Source organism: Schistocerca cancellata, chromosome 2 (genome assembly GCF_023864275.1).
Source record: "Schistocerca cancellata isolate TAMUIC-IGC-003103 chromosome 2, iqSchCanc2.1, whole genome shotgun sequence".
In the NCBI taxonomy this organism is placed as follows: domain Eukaryota; kingdom Metazoa; phylum Arthropoda; class Insecta; order Orthoptera; family Acrididae; genus Schistocerca; species Schistocerca cancellata.
The window spans coordinates 370,815,554-370,837,282 of NC_064627.1; the positions used below are offsets into that span (position 1 = coordinate 370,815,554).

A 21,729-nucleotide genomic window follows, 5' to 3' on the forward strand; every position below is an offset into this window, starting at 1 on the left:
CCTTTATCAAAGCTAGAAACGTGATGGTACACATTTCTTCTCCTTACACGAGGCATCACAACAACGTTTCACCTGGCAATGCCGGTCAACTGCTGTTTGTGTATCAGAAATCGGTTGGAAACTTTCCTCACGTCAGCATGTTGCAGGTGTCACCACCAGTGCCAACCTTGTGTGAATGCTCTGAAAAGCTAACCATTTGCATATCACAGCATCTTCTTCCTGTTGGTTAAATTTCGTGTCTGTAGCATGTCATCTTCGTGGTGTAGCAATTTTAATGGCCAGTAGTGTAATTCTTAGGGTCACAGACAGCACTACCCTCATTCTTAATGTATGTTTTTGAGTGACACTTGCTTTTTTTCCCAAATGTCTCATTGATAACTTTCCACATGACTTTAAATTTATTTCTAAAGCTGAGACTTGTAGACTTCCAGTACTATAGCTTCTTGGTTTCATGACTAATCTTACAGAGAATTTTTATACAGCTTGAAATAGTCATGAAATAACTTATTTTCCATAGTTCTGCTGTATACAAGCAACTATTTTTTTTATTTTTTCAACATATCTGTATTCCTAAAATTAACCATTTATTCCAAGGTTTTTTGTATTGGTGCTGCTTGGATGTGAAACTGATTGGAAATGCTACATCACAACAACACTGAAGAGTACCCATCAGTTCATCTACCTTATTGTCAATGTTACAGACACAATAAACAGTCATCTAGTGAGCTTTATGGGGCAAATGTGTGAAAGTTGCTAAACTGTTCTTGCTGCCCACTGATATTCATTTGTACACATGTTTTTATGTTTATGTCTGCTTTTCTGTGTCTGGCACAGTTGCATTCAACATCAAACAATTCTGATCTGCTATACCATTGAAAAAGTTGTTTAATGTGCATAATGATGACCTGTTGGTATTAACATAAATGCTGTTATAGCAAAGGAACTAGTAGCTCTTATGCTTGTAGCCTTGTGGTTCATTTCTTCCAAGTTACAGCATTCACTAGTTCTTGTCAACCTGAGGTCTTTTCCAAAACACCTATATTAAGATCACCACATAGCAAAATATTAGGGTACTTTCGGCTGTAGCAGTGTATCTAGCTCTGAAATGAATACAGATATGTTACCATTAGGGATCGGTAGAAGTGCAGTATATAACTAAAACCTTCGTCAACTTAATCTCATCTGCTACACATTCAAAATGTTTTGTAGTTCGGTCATTTAGTTTTAAGTATGGAACTGGAAGAACTAAACAGTAGCCTCTCTTTTTGTCAGATCTCCAGAAATGATAAACACAGTGGTAGCTTGGAAGGGAAAAAAAGGTAATTTCAATACATTTGAGCCAATGCTCAGCCTACAAAATGCAAATCTACAGTTTCTGAATGGTTTTCTAAGGATATATGCTGCTTTAAATGGCTGTCTTTTTTATGATTTACAGATTTGGAAGAAAACATGAAATTCAGATTTTTTTGCTTTTAGTCAACGCTACTCCCACCCACAACCAACTGTAATGAGGAGTGGGTGGCTCATAAATTTTAAATCATTGGGACATGCACTGGCTTGTATTCTTATCTGTACTAAGTTTGTATGCTTGTTGAGGCAGATACGAAAAATGCTTAAGGCTTGGGAGATTTCTGTTCATAGTGATTGATCTATTAATTTCTAAAACTCTTTCTACAAAATGTGATGCATCTACTGGCATTGATGGAACAGCCTTTGTTTGTGTTGCTATGAATTCTGCTGTGTGTGTGGTGGTGATGTTTTAGCTGATGGTTCTGGTATTGTCTCTGCGATACCACTACTTCTTCTGTGTGTAGTAATGTTTTACTTGCAAACTTCCTGTTTTTCCTGTCTATAAGTAAAAACTCTTTTCAGTGATGAGGAGAAATAATTTTCTTGCCATTTGCTTCACTACACCCTGTTACTGCTGTTGATTATTTGCCTTTTTTTGCATTTTTTGTTGGCTCTGCTGATGGTACTGCTGCTTCTACCTCTTTTAGTAGTTGAAAAATGTCATATTACTGCCTTGAGCTACTGGTAAAATACTTTATTTATACAACCAGTTTCAATCATCTGACTATCATCAGGTTCATAAAAGTATTCACATCATGTTAGGTGAAATATAAAATCATTATCATCAGGTGATAAAACCATGAATAATACACTGTCATCACACCATAATATGAATTACATAATTCATATTACAATATGATAACAGCATATTATTCAGGTTTTATTACCTGATGATAACAATTTTACATTTTGCCTAACATGGTACTGTGAATACTTTTATGAACCTGCTGATAATCAGATGACTGAGACTGGTTGTATCAATAAAATATTTTACCAGCAGCTCAAGGTGGTAATATGACATTTGTCAAATATAGAAAAGTTGTGGGGCACCGACTCGAGAAAGTATATCTTGTATAGATCATTATCTGAGACGAGACAGCAAAGGTAAATAGTCTGAATCACATGCTAGTGGCATCACATTAGCAGCTGCTGCCATGGGTAGACACAAGTGTGCAATTCTTTCAGTACAGGCTATTGTCGCCTTGTGATCTACTGTTAAATGTGTCAGTGAACTAGTGTAAGTCAGTGAAATTGTGTAAGTGGAATTTGTACACTGTAAGGAGGAAATGTAAGTATTATTATTTTTGTTTAACACAGGTTTTTTGTTTGTGTGTTTTGTCTTCTACTTCTTTTCTGATATTATCTTTTCTGTTTCCTCCAGTGTTTAACATCAAAATTTTAAGTTCTACCAAAACTGCAAAACATAATGGCATTCTCAGTCCACCTAAGAAATGAGTGAAGGGATCAGCATTAAGCAATTCAGAGAAGAAAATGATCCAGCATTTGTACAAGGTAGAATGAGAAAACATAGTTCCCTATAATCACAATATCAGTCACTATTGGAATGCCAACTCTCACAAATAAGTGGGATAACACTTTGTAGGGATATGAAATGGAATGATCACAGAGGCTCAGTGGTGGGTAATGCAGGTGGTAGACTTTGGTGTATTGGTAGAATACTGGGGAAGCACACTCAATCTACAAAGGAGATTGCTTACAAATCACTTGTGTGACTAGTTCTAGAATACTGCTCAAGTGTGTGGGACTTGTGCCAATTAGGACTAACAGGGGATACTGAATGTATACAGATAGAACAGCACGAATGGTCACAGGTTTGCTTGATCCATGGGAAAGTGTCACAGAGATACTGCATAAACTGAAATGGCAGACTCTTGAAGACAGATGTAAACTACTCTGAGAAAGTCTACTAACAAAGTTTCAAGAACCAGCTTTATATGATGACTCTAGGAATATACTAAAACTCCCAACATGTTGCTCACATAGGAATTGAGAGGATAAGATTAGAATAATTACAGCACACAGAAGAATTCAAACAATCATTCTTCCTGAATTCCAGATGTGAATGGTATCGTAAGAAATCCTAATAACATGTCAATGAGACTTCTCTTCTGCCATGTACTTCACAGTGGTTTGCAGAGCGTAGATGTAGAAATGTGATTTACATCCAACAACATTAACAACAACAATAACTTGCTAAAACTTATATTCCACTGGGGTCAGTGGCTCATCTCGACACCAAGTGCTTCAAAAACAAAGTTCATCTCATCTTGAAATCACCACAGAATGACAGGCCACAAAAAAAAAGGGTTCACAACTTTGAGAGAAATGCCATTAGGGGGAAAGTGCACCAGTTTTTCTTTCACAATCAGCTGTCTACCACTGATAAAGTCCTTGCTTCCGTTAACGAAGATCCTGATCGGCCGGACTTCAGAAGCAGAGCATTTCACTCTTTACTGAAGGAGATAAATTTCAGGTATATTAATCAAGGGTGCAAAAGTGTGCTAATTGACAAAGAAGAGATCAGTCTATGGAGAAGACATTATTTAAGGACAATAAAATCAGAACACCGGGAGGTAGGAAAATTTATAACTTAGACAAAACATGGCTAAATGTAGACCATATGCGGAATAAAATCTGGATAGATGATTCAGTATCTTCAGCTAAGGAAGACTTTCTGTCTAGGTTGTCTACAGGAAACAAAAGCGTCAGCTGGGAAAGGAAAATGACTAATAACAAGTATTGGTAGTGGAACAGATTTTGCTGAGGAGTGTTTGTGGACTTTTGAGTCGAAGAAGATTGCTGTCTATCATAAAGAAATGAATACCAAGTTTTCGAATCTTGGTTTTCCAAAGTTCTTCCTCACTTTGAGGATTATTGTGTTATGATACATGATAATACACCATACCAGACCTACAAACCAGGAAAAAAATCCAAACACAGGCTCCAGTAAACAGACTATTATAGACTGGCTTTCATGCAAAGAAAATTCCATTTGAAAATGATATGTTGAAGCAAGATCCGCTGGCTACCGCCAAGGAAAATAAACCAGCTTATAATGTGTATGCTGTGGACACTATGGCTGATGATGTAACTGGTACTATTGTTTTGGTTCTGAAATTATTATTATTATTATTATTATTATTATTATTTTATCTTTTTTGCCAGTATCACCAATATTCTCTCTGCAACCACTGAAGCATAGACTATATTGTGTGAAATGTACACACTATTAGTTCACATTTTAAAAATGTCTGATGATTTTGGAAAACTGATTGCTGGCACATAGTACTTCTGCATTTACATGATTGTCTCCCAAGATAATGCTGACATGGAATATTCACAATTAGAACATCAGTATGTGTAAGGCTTTTCAGAAACTATTCAGGACTGTGTGTAGTATTGGTAGTTTCATTTTTGTACACATCGCTTGAGCCTCCAAGAAGTGTGACACAGTCTACATCAGGCAGATTTTCAACCTTTTTAGACGCAATTATTTTCTTTATTTCAGCAAATGCGGCTTCCAGTTTCGCTATACCAAATAATAAAATGGATGAAATGAAATGATCGTGTGGCATTTATTGGCCAGGATATCCCCTTTGGGATTCGGTCGCAGTATTGCAAGTCTTTTTATTTGACACCACTTCGGCGACTTGGGTGTCAATGATGATGTAAATGATAACGAAGGACACACAACACCCAGTCCTCTGTTGAGAATCGAACCCAGGCCCCCTTGTGTGGTAGGCGGTAACGCTACTGCTGCGCTACAGAGGCGGACATAAAATGGATAATAAATGTCTTTAAATAACTTTAACACACACCGTTGTGGCATGGTGAGAATAGAATATAATATGTACTTCAATGGTGATTTTTTTTTTAGCTTATGTTATTTGCTGTTTAACAATACTTTGGAAGAAACAGATTACACAAAGGTAAGGTTTTATTTTGCTGCCAATATGTACCTACAGCATTAAACAGAAAATATATCTTGACACAGTAAGCACATTCTTCCGTTTTAAAAATAACTACAACACCGAAACGTCCAATTCTGTTTAGTGTGATGCACACAAAAAACAATAAGTATCATACAATTTATCAGCTAAGGTTGATACATATGACACATGTGAAAAACTTGGCGCAAAATGTGAAACATTATAAAACAATGGAAAAAACAGAAACATTACCTTTATTATTTCTTGTGTTTTCATAGTATCATCACTATTATGCCCTCCATTTGTAATGCTGTTGTTTTCATATATGATCTTGTTGAATGTATTATTTGTAAGTGAAAGTCCATTATTGAACTCGTAGTTATGGACAACATCAGAAATTCCAAATGTGAAACCTCCATACCTAAAAAGATGGGGTTGTTTATTATGTGAGTTTTATAGTAATACAGCCCTGAAGAAGCTGTCAGAAAGCCAAAAAGCTAAGGCAGCATACATTAAAAAAAAATTTCAAACAGACTAGAAAGTCACAAACCAGAATGCTGCTGAACAAACAGTTAATGCTCGTGAGAAAATTAAGAACTCCAGTAGAAAGATATTATGTCTCAAAACATGTTTTAGGAACACCAATTATAGGAATGAAATTTTTTCTTTAATTTCATAAGAATCTTTATAAAATTTTCCCAAATTTATTTATATACTTGGGAAAAAAATCTGGAAGAATTACACTGTTCACAGTAAACATCAGGCTGCTGAAGACTAAGCAGAAGAACGTGCATGCCATACAAAATAATAACATAAAAATGATACAGAAACCCAAATTGTACGAGACACACAGAATTATTTTATTATTTGAAAGCTTAGGTGTCTGTAACTCATAAAAATCTGAACCTTGTGTTAAATAATCTCTGCTTGGGTAAAACTTGTAATTTTGAATAAAAATTAAGACAATTTTAACACAGTTATGGGTTCTACGAGGCACAGAAACACACAACAAACACACACAGCGCACTTGCATATCTCGTGCTTACACTGTACATTAGGTAAACTGGACAGCACAAAAAATGGTGGAGCTAAAATTTGAACTAACCATCACATTAAACCAGTGCCGATTACATTATAAACATACAGAACACTTCTGATAGTGAACTCAATTGAAAGATTAACACTGCCTTGATGCTTTCAATACAGACACACAAAAAAACTACACCATGTCATTTTGCAGAGTTTCAGACCCAGGAAGAGAGGTGGAACCAAAGCTGAATAGCAATAAAAGTACTCCATGCTGCAGTTGTTACTATAATATCTTTGTAGTTTGGTAAAATAGCTGACAGGCTGGAAGGTGACCTTCCAATACAGAGTTCAGTTCAAATCCCACTTTTCTTAGTTACTATTTTAATTTTTAGGATATATGAAACTAAGGGAATGGACAGTTCACCGTTCTTCATGAGAAACTTTTGGCACAGCATGTGGTGTCTTTAACACGTGATATCTAATCCACATGCCTCCAACTTCAATTACTCTCTGTTGTACGTGAGGAAGGGAGTCTACATCTCCTAGGCAGAAAGGGTGGTGTATCAGATGTCATCACGGGGTCTTGGCTTATGGTCAGGTCAGTTTTCTTCTACAGTCTGTTTAGTCAATGCCCATACATTTTCTATGGTGTTGAATCTGGTGCAGAATGAGGTAGTAGAGAAGAGAATTCTTATTCTGTCCTGCATATCACTCCTGCATCATTGCTAACATGCATACCAAAGTCTAATTCTGATTCACAAAGAGCTTTGCCACCTACACGATATACAGAATGGTATGATATATAGTATGGTATATTGTTAATTTAATGATTTTGTGATAATATTTACTTAGTAAAACCACAAATTGTCTGGTTGTTTATTTTTACTTTTGCACTATTCGTGTTGTTGAGATCTGGTGAGCGCTGAAGGCAGTTATTTGCACAGAACAGGATCATCGTGTTTCCAGATTCAATACTCACATGGTTGACAGTCATTCAGCACAACAAGAAGCCTGAAGCTATACACACCTCTTGTGCCCATTATGACTGTACAATGAAAAGAAGTGAATTATAAGAAATGTATTGAATGTTGTGACAGGCTATCTACAGATTTTCAGAGGATCAAATTCATTACCTTTTCATGACTTTCCATTACCTCTTTAATTACATTCATGTAACTCTCACTCTCAAAAATGTGCATGGAACAATGACAAAAACACTTTATTACGAACCTGAAAGCTGAACTAATTGAAAGTCAAATGTAATAATTCTTATATCACTTAAACTGTATGTCAGCATGAATAATGTAAACATTTATCACTTGTAGTAAACCATTCATCAAAGACTACAGAAGCACTAAACTCACACATAGGATGGAGTATGACTGAATCACCTCAATTAAAATAGAAATTTTTTTAACAGTGTAATGTAGTGAAATGTTACAATTTTGCTTAAGACAATATAACAATTTTGAAGAAACAAAAGTCAAAGTTAAACTTCACAGAACAAGATTCAGTATTTAACTTTCTTAGCTAAACTTGAAATTTTCCCATCTAAAACTTCAGTTTCTTCTTTTGCCTTTACTTTAATCATTCTTTTTTTATTTTTGAGCTATCTAATTTCTAAAACAGTTCTTCTTTTAAAATTGGTCGTTTCATCACATTTCTTCTTTGTTAAGGCTTCTACTCTCTTTGATGGAGCATTCTTTACAGCTAATATAATTGATTTTACAATGTCTACATTCAGCTGTTTGCCACTATTAAGTAAAAAATGTATTTTTTTCTAAGTTTTCAACTAAAACTTTTTGTTGATAGGAAAGTCAACTGCAGCATTTCCATGAAAAATGCATAACAGCTTCTGCACGAACCTGATGAAGTCATTGTTCACATTTTTCAGTAAATTCATCAAAAAGTGATAAAGTTTGTTCTTTTTATAAGTGAATTGTTTCAGTTGTTTTTCAGAATATTCAAAAAATTTTAAGTAACCTCTCTTCGCTATGTCTGCTATTGGTGGAGTCATATTTTTTTGACACAAATTCTTCCAATGCAATTGTCACTCGAAATTTTCTCAAAACATATCTCTGCCTAAACATGAGCCACTTTCGACTATTGCTAACTTTGAAGAACTCTTCTCAGCAATTTTTAGATACAGACTTTGTAAAATACCTGTGCACTCATTTCTGAAAATAAAGATTTTTTTTTCTGTATAGTTCTTGCTAGCAGCAGTGGCACCAAATACAATATCTACATAATGACTTGTTTTATGATTACATGCTTTGGTAACATCAATAACAAGTAATTTGCTGGAATTTGTCACCACTTCCAAAACAGTTTTTTTATGAATGGAGAAGTGATTCTATACATTAGATTAAACAAATCTTTGAACAAAAAAGGGAAGAGAGAGTAATTTGACTGATACATAGTTAAAAGCTCCTCAAATTTGATTGATAATGTTATAAGACACTCAACAGGTGCGACTTACAGTTGGCGAGTAGTACTAAAATGGTGTGGGAAACGTTATGGCTGGTGAGAAATTGATTTTACTCTGATAGTCCTTAACATCTTTAAAACGAGGTTAAAATTACAACAGTTATATATTCATTATTAAAAATCTGTAAAGAAATGTCTTCCCAAAAACATATAATTTAAACAGAAGTGGAAGTGGACAGAGTTAAGGGAACAGCTATTCTAAGTGACACTCTTCCAGCAATGCCCGAGATGGCAGCAAAGTCATGGGTGGAGCTATAATTTATATGTCATTTCCACTAGGTGTATGCACCACATATAGACAACAAAGCCACACCTTCAAATTTCTCCATCTCCACCTGCCCATCAAGGTTGTAGTTGAAACCGCAGTATTAGAGGCTTTGCTAATGGGGCTTGCACAGATAGACATACAAGTTCCCAACAGATAACAAAGACTTTTAAGATATAAAATTTTTTATTACATAGACTGCTGGATACACTTTTGGAGGTGGTACTAACTTGCTACTCCTTTCTGCAGCTGCACCTTACTGAGACACTTAATTCACGATCACCCACCCAATTACAGTTTCATTACTTTCATGACCATGTGACAAAGCAAACTAGGATCTTAAGAAATATAATACCAGATCTAATTTTGTGCTTAGTTTTGTGTATGTCATCAATTTCCTAATTTATTTCGATTATTCCTATTTAATATCTTTTGTTATAGGGAGAAATCAGTATTTGTTTCTTAAATTCTATTGTTGACTTATAAACAAATATAAATTCTATAATAATTATAAAAATTTGAAGGAACAACTAATAGCATTCTTTATGTATTTATTTGGCTCTGTTCGAAAACATGTTAGCAAAGCCAGCCCTTAATTAATTCCAGAGTAATTGCCAGGTTTCTCAAAAGTATTATTTGTATAGCTATATCTGTTAATTTCATCATTTATACAAATAATATGGCTTAACCCTCTTGGTACAAGAAACTGTTAAAAAGAACCAATTTTTCGATGTATTTAATTAATTTAATGAGTTATGTTTTGATTGTAATTTCTGTAAATTAAACATCAGACAATGTATAGCTTCAGTACTTATTATTGTGAAGATATATAAAGGCCCGATTTTTGGTTCCGAGACAGTCAGTCCATGGCCAAAAACAATGACAGTGTCTGTTCAAGATGTAATGTATTACTCTGCAAGAACTGTGTGGTTAGGTTTTTACTGCTCATAGATATTCAACAGTAAACTATTGTAGCAGTATGCTGATGTTTGTCTACAAACTATTAATGAGGCTTATCAAAAGTTAAGCAATAGTGCACTGGCAATATTAGCTGTGTAATACTGGGGTTTTGTGAACAGTGAAAGTAAAGAACTGTGAAACGCAATTGTGTCAGCTACTTTAAATGTAGCCAGTGTTGAACCCCCCCCCCCCCCCCCCCCCCAACCTACTTTTCAGTCAGTAAAGTAACAAAATATGTTGACACCGAGCAACGAAGTATGTCGACACCGAAGACTATTAACAGAGAAATAAAGCAGGCAAATGTTGCAGCCACTTGTTCATTTTCATTACTTTCATGACCTGTAGACACCCTATGTGAACAGTTTATTTTTTATTTTCTGGTCACAACTGAGTCACATTCCATTTTATTAAATTAGTGAAAGTTTTTATTGTACTGTAATCTCTAGTGGCTAACAAACCTAGCTGAAGTTTCTGTGACAGTAATTAATAGTCATGGAGGTAACCATTTTATTTGTTCACAGAAATGGCACCAGTTGAGCCACATTATGTTATTGTGAATAATCTGTGAACAACACCCCTTTTATTTCTGCTGAGTGATTTCGACCTCCAGTATTATACAAGTGTCAATTACATCTTTGACAACTGACAGATATATCAAATTGGATGTTTGCATGGAAATTGCTTCCTATATGTTATTACAGGCATGAAGAGATGGCATACATGTATAATGATGCATTTAGTTTTACTCGTGTTTTTTAACACTTTAAATAACTGACTAATAATACAAATTAGTCAGTATGTATAATTTTCATATTAATACACTGTACATTTGGTTTTATTATGAATAAACAGCATTAGCTATAGAATTGATGATCCTATAGTGCTGATTACTTCCTCCAGATGACACTCTGGACCTCAGTTAATGAATTCAACTAAATTTTAATGTATTTTATGAGGCTGGCTGTAACATAGAGTATGAACCATAAATGAATATAAATTTGTTTCTTGATTAGTTAAATTTAAAAGATAAATATTTAAAAATGAAGAACCAAAATGATATGTATGTTGTCCCTCATTGGCTGACAGGGATGCCTCAGGCTCTGGAGCCCCCCCCCCCTCCCCCCCCCCCTTTCTACCACACATAACGCATGGCTGCTTAGCCATCAGTTACAGTGACTGAGGCCTCCACAGTGGGTCAGCCTCCACAGTGGGTCAGCCATCATCGCCAGCATCCAGACAAGTAATGATGCATAATTTGAAGTATACTTTTACATCATTGGCTTCTCTATGTAATATAGCACTTTTACTTTTGTTATTACAATGAAAACTCTGATGATGGCTCATAACTGAAAGGCTGAAACTGGGCAGAAGTTGATATTGGATGCGATTAAGACAGTTTTTAAATAAAATTGACCCACACTGGTGAGCTAATGGCAGAAAATTCTACAAATGACTTTCTCAGTTGGAGCCAGTTTTATCATTTGTGCCAAAAGAAGTGAGCCTCTTCTATTCAACACCATGCTGAATCTACTGTAAAACAACAACACAAACTTTTGACTAGTTAGCACAGTGGTTGATCTGACCCAACTGCCAAAGTGACAATTCACCTTGTAATTCTAAGTTTGGTAATATGCACAAGCTGCCAACACTGTAGGCAGTGGTAGTTTGAATATGAAGTTTGTTGCATTCAAGAAGTTTGGCTGGATTATTTTTACGATGTCATCACTAGGCTCAAGTGCTAGCAGACTGTTGTGTACGGTTGGGCCACGTCCTGATGTGAGTCATGGCAAAGACATGACTAACATGTGGTGGCAAGCGACCAGCCAATAAGCAGCTGCATGGTTTCCCGGGCAATGTCTTGGCAGGAGGGGGGCTTTGTGAGCAAGGAATGGAAGCCATCATGGGCCAACAACTGAAATATTATGCTGAAAATATTGTATATTCACCTAAACTGTTAAAATTACTTGCAAGTGTGGTAAAGAAATCCAAAGACACCTTTAATACTGGCAGGAGCTATTGACTCCAACAAAATTATCACCAAAGTTGTATGACGTATGGTTTAGAAAGTATTATTGTTTAAACATTTATCATTTATAATTACATTATGACTGTGTACAGACAAGTTAAGGAAACATATGGCATGGCAAAGAAAAGGTACTGACTTCAGCTACATGGTGAGACAGTGTGGGGATGCAATTAATGCACCTATAAATTATTAAGCAAATTATTATTTATTTTATTAAAACATTGGCCAAAACAGAGTCCTCCACATGAACACAAATTATTAGCAGAAGCATTTTCCACTTGAAATAAGTACAATGTAGTAATTATTAGTGCAAATACAGGTTGTTATGATTGTTAATGTTGACTGTGTTTGGACTGACAAGTACAATGCTGCTACAGCATGTGGAAGTCAGTCATGCATTTGACTTGAGCTGGGCTATAAGCTCAGTACAAGAATTCCTTCTGATAACCACATTTTTGCTTCTCCCGAAAAATGTATGGTGCTGGACATAAGAGTTTCTGATTTTATCGATTCATGTAATTTATACATTTTATGTCGAAAGCTATTTGATTAATGAGTGTGGTGGAATACATAAGAAACTGTGAATATATGTATATATAAAAAATGAAATTTGATGGAATTGTAAATATTGTGATACTTTGGCATAAGGAAGGTTTAAGTGAACAGGCAGAGCTTGGGGCTTTTTTGCTGATGATTCCTGAGCCTTTTTGTTCATGGCTTGGTGAGATTTTGGGCATAGTGCCACTTATGTATAGAATGCATATTTCAGACTTTGCATAAATTTCTGTAATCACACTGGACTTTTAAAGACACCATTGTGAACATTAGAATTTTCATTAGTGGCAGACAATGTCGGTGAATGTGGATAGAACTTCTCATATGTAGCTGGTGATTACCACAGTCACTTATTTGCAGTATGAACTTTAACAACAGATAGTGCAGGGAACATTGCCTAATACTCTGCTTGGTTACTCACTGTTTGTTTTACTTATTTTATATCAATGATCACACTACAATGTATGGCCACAGTTCATACACAGTTTCTTTGGTTACTTTACTTGTAATATCAACTCTCATTGGGAGAAATGTGTTCGTCGCCAGTGTGACTACGTTGAGAAATAAATATGCAGACATGAGGAATAAAGATATAGAATGCTAATAAAGTTTGTTTTATTTAAAAAGCTTTAAGAGTTTTCACGTAAATAATTTGGAGCATTACTTTTTAGCATGCCATCATATATACAGGGTGTACTCAGAGATCTTAGATACAACAGAAGCAGACAAAGTAATGAAGAACCTGGCAGAAGATACTTATCAAACACTTAGTGTGAAAGATATCACCATAACAGAAACTTTATCACGTGGTGCCAGGATATCATGCTAATGCACAGGTAAAGAGAATGCTGAATGATGTTTGACAAACTTCCATATCCTTTATCAATGGCACTCGTGCGAGACCATCAGGACCTTGCTTCATTAATATGATGAATTGTAAGAGAAGAGATATGAGCTTTATGTTGCCTGTTAATCTCAAACAAAGACAGCCAAAAGCAGCAGTGTTGAATGTTGAACCCAGTTTGGAGGAAGCTGACAGCTCAGGTAGAGGTTCATTGATTATTGGCACCAATCATTAGAGGGCAAACCTACAATGAAAAATGTAGTCAGAAACCTAAAACTTCCGCTGCAGTCATCAGACAACATCAAAGTTTCTCAACAAAACAAACAGCTGGTTCCCTTACTGGTTCGATCACTTAGCAGAAAATCGGAGATTTGAAGAATGGAGGCCAACACTCCAGTAAGTTTCCTTGTGTGGTCACCCTGGGCAAGTTGTGCACTATTGTAAAGAAAGAATAAGAGTGTTTTATTACCATTATACCACATAGTGTCAAACAATGGGCAATTCTATGCATGCCAAGCAACTGCAGGTGACTGCAGCTGACCTGTGAGACAAAGCCTGTTGTCATGGAAATCATCACTCATTGTGTTACAGGCATTCTCCATTGCCACACAGAAACTTCAATTGCTCACCCAGCTGCTGAAATCATGAAAACCGCAGAAGCTGATGACCTAGGAAAATATGTTCGGAGATCCAAATGGCACTGTTCTGAAGATTGTAAATGGAAAACAAACACAGCGCAAAATGAATCTCTCTCTTGTTAGAATAACTATCAAGAAAGAACAAAACCCTCTGAATTTCTCATTTTACCAGAATGAAGTCATACTGTCCTTGGATGGGACCTCTTGCATCACAGACATAAACTGTGGAAGACTGGATTTCATGACTGGCAAACTGATTCCAACTAGTTCAGGCAACACAGATTGCTTTGAGTGATTGTCTACTACTGAATACACCTATCTTGCCATCATTAATGAGATGAGTTCTAGTCATTAATGAGATGAGTTCTAGTCAACAGTCTACACAATCAGTTCAACTTAGAAGGTGACAACCTGGATTTTTCCTATGTGGTGTAAGTGCTGCTCCCCACAGTCAGTTTTCTTGCTGTAATCTACTTTAATGACTAGTTTGAAATGATGGATGCAATGATATATTAATTATTTGACACCTTTTCACATTTATTGACACTCATAATATTATGATGATCAGCTTGTATTCAATAGTTTATACAGAAAATTCATTGCAGGTTGCCACTTCCACAACACTATGAAGAATTTGACACTTGCAAAATATTTTCATATTTTCAGTATACTTTCACTCTACAGTCCTGACTGTCACATAACGTGAAATTGGGTTTGTTTATATCACCGTTGTCCATAATAGATATTCAAGTTATATTAATGACTGACTGTATACTATCAACACAGTAGCTTAAAGAGAAATGTTCAGTTTTTGTATGGCTGTTCCTAACAACAGAGAGACGGTCATAGTTTGATAGCAGAGCCAAGACTACACACTTGAACATGCAGCTGACTGCATAATGTTGACTTTGTGAATGGCTACTGCATAACCACTCAAAAGACAAGTTTCACAAACATTTTTACATACTAATGTATCTAAAAACATAGATGATGTGACTTACCAAAAGAAAGCGCTGGCAGGTCGATAGACACACAAACAAACACACATACACACAAAATTCTAGCTTTCGCAACCAACAGCTGCTTCGTCAGGAAAGAGGGAAGGAGAGGGAAAGACAAAAGGATGTGGGTTTTAAGGGAGAGGGTAAGGAGTCATTCCAATCCCGGGAGCGGAAAGACTTACCTTAGGGGGAAAAAAGGACAGGTATACACTCGCACACACACACATATCCATCCACACATATACAGACACAAGCAGACATATTCAAAGGCAAAGAGTTTGGGCAGAGATGTCAGTCGAGGCGGAAGTGCAGAGGCAAAGATGTTGTTGAATGACAGGTGAGGTATGAGTGGCGGCAAATTGAAATTAGAAATTAGCGGAGATTGAGGCGTGGTGGATAACGGGAAGAGATGATATATCGAAGGGCAAGTTCCCATCTCCGGAGTTCGGATAGGTTGGTGTTAGTGGGAAGTATCCAGATAACCCGGACGGCGTAACACTGTGCCAAGATGTGCTGGCTGTGCACCACGGCATGTTTAGCCACAGGGTGATCCTCATTACCAATAAACACTGTCTGCCTGTGTCCATTCATGCGAATGGACAGTTTGTTGCTGGTCATTCCCACATAGAATGCGTCACAGTGTAGGCAGGTCAGTTGGTAAATCACGTGGGTGCTTTCACACGTGGCTCTGCCTTTGATCGTGTACACCTTCCGGGTTACAGGACTGGAGTAGGTGGTGGTGGGAGGGTGCATGGGACAGGTTTTACACTAGGGGCGGTTACATGGGTAGGAGCCAGAGGGTAGAGAAGGTGGTTTGGGATTTCATAGGGATGAACTAAGAGGTTACGCAGGTTAGGTGGACGGTGGAAAGACACTCTTGGTGGAGTGGGGAGGATTTCGTGAAGGATGGATCTCATTTCAGGGCAGGATTTAAGGAAGTCGTATCCCTGCTGGAGAGCCACATTCAGAGTCTGATCCAGTCCCGGAAAGTATCCTGTCACAAGTGGGGCACTTCTGTGGTTCTTCTGTGGGAGGTTCTGGGTTTGAGGGGGTGAGGAAGTGGCTGTGGTTATTTGCTTCTGTACCAGGTCGGGAGGGTAGTTGCGGGATGCAAAAGCTGTTATCAGGTTGTTGGTGTAATGGTTCACGGATTCCGGACTGAAGCAGATTCGTTTGCCACGAAGACCTAGGCTGTAGGGAAGGGACCGTTTGATGTGGAATGGGTGGCAGCTGTCATAATGGAGGTACTGTTGCTTGTTGGTGGGTTTGATGTGGACGGACGTGTGAAGCTGGCCATTGGACAGATGGAGGTCAACGTCAAGGAAAGTGGCATGGGATTTGGAGTAGGACCAGGTGAATCTGATGGAACCAAAGGAGTTGAGGTTGGAGAGGAAATTCTGGAGTTGTTCTTCACTGTGAGTCCAGATCATGAAGATGTCATCAATAAATCTGTACCAAACTTTGGGTTGGCAGGCCTGGGTAACCAAGAAGACTTCCTCTAAGCGACCCACGAATAGGTTGGCGTACGAGGGGGCCATCCTAGTACCCATGGCTGTTCCCTTTTTTTTAGGGGGCCTAAGGTTCTGAGGATTCCTTGAAGCTCTGCCTGGACATCAGGAATGGGATTACCTTGGCAAACTTTGTATGTGGTGTTGTCTGAAAGCTGACGCAGTCCCTCAGCCACATACTCCCGACAATCAAGTACCACGGTCATGGAACCCTTGTCCGCCGGAAGAATGACGATGGATCGGTCAGCCTTCAGATCACGGATAGCCTGGGCTTCAGCAGTGGTGATGTAGGGAGTAGGATTAAGGTTTTTTAAGAAGGATTGAGAGGCAAGGCTGGAAGTCAGAAATTCCTGGAAGGTTTGGAGAGGGTGATTTTGAGGAAGAGGTGGGTCCCGCTGTGACGGAGGACGGAAATGTTCCAGGAAGGGTTCAATTTGGATAGTGTCATGGGAAGTTGGATCATGAGGAGTAGGATTAGGATCATTTTTCTTCGTGGCAAAGTGATATTTCCAGCAGAGAGTACAAGTGTAGGACAGTAAATCTTTGACGAGGGCTGTTTGGTTGAATCTGGGAGTGGGGCTGAAGGTGAGGCCTTTGGATAGGACTGAGGTTTCGGATTGGGAGAGAGGTTTGGAGGAAAGGTTAACTACTGAATTAGGGTGTTGTGGTTCCAGATTGTGTTGATTGGAATTTTGAGGTTTTGGAGGGAGTGGAGCTGGAAGTGGGAGATTGAGTAAATGGGAGAGACTGGGTTTGTGTGCAATGAGAGGAGGTTGAGGTTTGCTGGAAAGGTTGTGAAGGGTGAGTGAGTTGCCTTTCCAGAGGTGGGAAACCAGGAGATTGGATAGTTTTTTGAGGTGGAGGGTGGCATGCTGTTCTAATTTGTGGTTGGCCTGTAGGAGGATGCTCTGCACAGCCGGTGTGGATGTGGGAGAGGAAAGATTGAGGACTTTTATTAAGGATAGGAGTTGACGGGTGTCTTCATTGGCTGAGTTGATGTGTAGGTGAAGGATTTTACATACTAACATTGTCAGTGTATCTACCAGGTGATGACTGACATACCAGCTAGCAAGATGCAGGTGTTAACAACAGTTACGCTATTAGGTGCCAACTAACTGAATTATTCTTCTCTATAATTGTTTATAGAGGTGCATATGAATAACAATTAAAATTTGGTATTATGTTTTTATTTATAACATGAAAGAGAACAAAATTAGTGGACATGAAATTATAATGAACAAAAGAATAAACCTGTTTAACTATGAGTTGGATAATGGGGAAATTGACAACCGTATCGGAAGTACATCATGAATATTATTATACTCCAATGAGGATTTACAAATCCTGCCAAAGATATGAAATTTTCTAAATCAAATAAATTTCAAACGAAAAAGTTTTATCGGTAGAAATTGGCATTTTCAGAATCAGATAAATCAGGACTACAAAACTATTGTACTGAATTTTTGAAATACTCACAAATAAACACTGGAATATTATGGAAGACAACAACTGTTATTATGAATAACTACTGAAATTTAAGAAAGTGAGATGTTTACAGATATGAGGAGCCTGAGGGCTTTAGACTGTAGTACATCATTTCATAAATAACTAGCTATTTGCTTATTTCCACAAGATCTATAGGAATTTAAAAAAATCATGAATAATTCCTTAAATAAACAGTATCCAGGTAAATTAATTATTTTATTATTGACAAATAGCCTGTTGACTTCTGTCTTGGGTTCTTTTGCGGACATTTGTTTGACCTTTTTCCTAACGTTTCACCAGCACGAGTGGCTGGCATTGTCAGAGATACATACTCCATTGCTGGTAGTGGTGTGGAGTGCTGAAGATTATATGTGCTTGGCACGCCAACATCCAAGGGTTTTTCTGTGGCCACGAATACTGCGGTTCTCCCCTTCCTACATGTAACACTTGTTTGCTGCAGCACAGGAATCCAGGATCTGTTCATCTTGGGGCTTCTTTCTTGTTGAAACTACTGCCATGTTTGTGTATTTTTAAAGAAATCCTGAACAAGCAGATGGGGTAGCTCTTTTCTACAGCCAGAACTACTGTGTTGGCAAATTTTATTATGTGGTCTGTCTTGTACAGTGCGTGCTCTGCCATGGCCAATTTCTCCAGCTGCCCCAACCTGCAATGCCACATACGTTCAGCAATCCTGGTGTTGATTGATCATCCAGTCATTTCTACATTGACTTTTCCGCATGTACATGGTATGCAGTATATTCCTAACATTGCAAATGGGTCACTTTTCTCCTTTACTGAACTGTGACATGTTTCATTCTTCTTTATCAGTTTATAAATAATCTTTATGCCATGTTTGTGCAATATATGGGTGATTTTGTCTGTCACTCTGGAAATGAACAGCACAAAGGCTGTACCTGACATTTCTTTTTCTGATGTGTCACTTTATCAAGGGTTAGATTCTGTGACACTTCTTACATAACTGGTGGAGTATCCACTTCTCCTCAGAACACTTTCCAGACATTGTGTCTTATATCTGAGGTGCCGCAGCTCACATTTTCATCTTGCTCACATTATGAGGAATAATGCCTTTTCTCTGGCTCAGGCAGTGATTTGACAGTTTGTGGAGATATTGGCAGGTTGGCGCAGGTGTAGAATTGGCTGTGGTGGAGCACACAATGTGTGGGACCGAGAATATAGTAAAATTTGCTGACATGGAAGAGCTTGCTGTAGAGAAGAGCTATCACACCTGCTTGTTCTGGGAGGCTACAAAACTGCACAGACATGAAAACAGCTTGGACACAAAAGCCTTAACAATTTTGTGCTACGCCTCTATGGAGAGGAGATTTGCAGAGGGTACCAATGCCTTCAATAACAACAACAGAATAAGATACTGCGATTTTTGTCCATAAGAAAGTGTGATTGTCGTCCTCTGTCACCTTTCTGTTGTAGTGTCAGATTGAAGAGGCCACACCAACGATCTTGAAATGTAAGCACCTAGTCACCACGACAGAGCGGAACGAACTTTTGTTTGTGAGCTTATCTGTGCAACAAAGAGATACTTGGCAAAAATTGATGAGGAACTTTTGGATATTTTCAATCAACTACATAGCAGCATCTTCGGACAATTGGGGAAAGATCAACAGCATCACTTGTAGGAGCGTGCAGAACAAGCTCAACCAGTGCGCCGAGCAACAGAAGGAAAAGTTTGTAAGATGCGGGAAGCAAATTCACAAAGTAATTTCCAATATGTCATGCACAGTCGTCAACTTCAGTGGATAACAACTGGCCAATGAGGAACAGTCTGTCCTTCAAAAAGGAGGGACACTCACTATCACCTCAAGAACTAAATTCACTATACCTGTGGAGGAAATCATTGCTAACAACAAAGTAGCCATTTGTACCCTTCCTTGTGAAAGAGCTGAGAAAATACAAACTGAAACTGCCAGGATGCTGTGAAAAGCAAAACCACCAGCTTCCAACCTGAGTAGAGGAGACTTATAAACTATTAACAGTCTTAATGCTAACAGATATGTAGTGATACTGCCTGCTGATAAGAGATATGTGATCATCATAATGAAGAATGAAGATTATGACAAGAAGATCCAGGACCTATTAGACATGACAAGGTACTGAAAACTAAACACAGATTCCATGCAGCAGATCACATTGAATACAAATTGGTTAATGAAGGCGTCCTTTCTCTCGGCTGACATACAGAAGCACTGCCACCTCGGTTGTATTGATTAGCAAAGATCCATAAGAATAATGTTTCATTAAGACTAGCTGTTAGCACTCCTGGTTCTCTGATGTATGAACTGGTGAAACACATAGCCTCTCTGCTCTAGTCGCATGTGGGAAGTACTGATACATACATAAAGCACTCAGGACTTTTCACTGAGAAGCTGAAGAAACTAAAACTTTGATCAAACAACATCCTTGTCAGCTTTGATGTTTTTTCTTTGTTTACCAAGGAGCCACTCAATGATTCTCTGGAGTACATCGGTTCCATTTCCCCATAAAACATCACCAAGTTCTTTTGTGCATATCCCACCACGAGCTACTTCATGTGGAAAGGCAATTTCTATTAACAGCTGGAAGGCATTGCTCAGTACAGGCACTGGATTCGGCACCTTGTAAACCTGAGGTGTGGTATAGATATGTCGATGATGCCTTAATTGTGTGGAGGAACAGCTCAGTGACTTCCTAAGTCACCTGAATAGTCTCCATGACAACATAAAATTTACTATGCAGGTAGAAAAGTACCAACAGCTACCATTTCTAGAAGTGCTGGTCAAGAGGGATGGTGAAAACCTGGGACACAGCTTGTATAAAAAACTGATACACATGAAATGATACATCCACAAACTGTCAAATCACCATCCAAGCCAAAAAAGAGGCATGATTAATATGCTCGTAACATGAGCAATGCAAATATGTTAACTGCAGCACCTCAGCTGTGAGATGCAATGATTGGAAATCATTTTGAGGAATAAGGGGTACTCCACCAGTTACATAAGAAGTGTCACACAATCAAACACTTGCGACACATCAGAAAATGAAACGTCAGGTATGGCCTTTCTGCCATATGTTCCCAGTGTGACAAATAGCATCACCTATATATTGTGTAAACATGATGTAGACTATTTACAGACCGACAAGGAAGATTAAAGAGGGCCTCACATAGGCATAGGAGAAAACAGACCCACTTTCAATGTCAATGTCAGTAATATATTGCATATCAGGGACATGTGGAAAAGTCTGTGTTGGAATGACTGGACGATCAATCACCGCCAGGATCACTGACCATAAGTGGCATTGCAGGTGGAGAAATCAGCCATGGAAAAGCAAGCGCTATGTGAGATTGACCACATAGTAAAATTCACCAACGCAAAAAACAATTCACCAACATGGAAGTTATTGTTGTTGAGAAAAGATATCACATCCTCTTGTACAGGAAAGCTATAGAAATACACAGACATGACAATAGTTTCAACAAGAAAGAAGTCTGTGCTGCAGCAAATGACCATTGCAGGCAATAAGGGGACAAATGCAGTGGTAATGACCACGGAAAAGCTCTTGGAAATTGGCACACAGGACTTATCCTCTGTGGCACCAGAGTGAAGATTTGACA

The 21,729-nt window shown here is 37.9% G+C and overlaps 1 protein-coding gene across 2 annotated transcripts in view; it reads right to left on the reverse strand.

The window, feature by feature from the left end:
• The window catches only part of LOC126161767 (ATP-binding cassette sub-family A member 7-like), a 601,933-nt gene that overhangs the window by 208,259 nt on the left and 371,945 nt on the right, over positions 1–21,729 (reverse strand). For both annotated transcript variants that reach the window (XM_049917824.1, XM_049917823.1), the window contains exon 33: positions 5,553–5,721. In XM_049917824.1, coding sequence (XP_049773781.1) covers positions 5,553–5,721 — 169 coding nt within the window. The remainder of the gene's footprint in view (positions 1–5,552; positions 5,722–21,729) is intronic.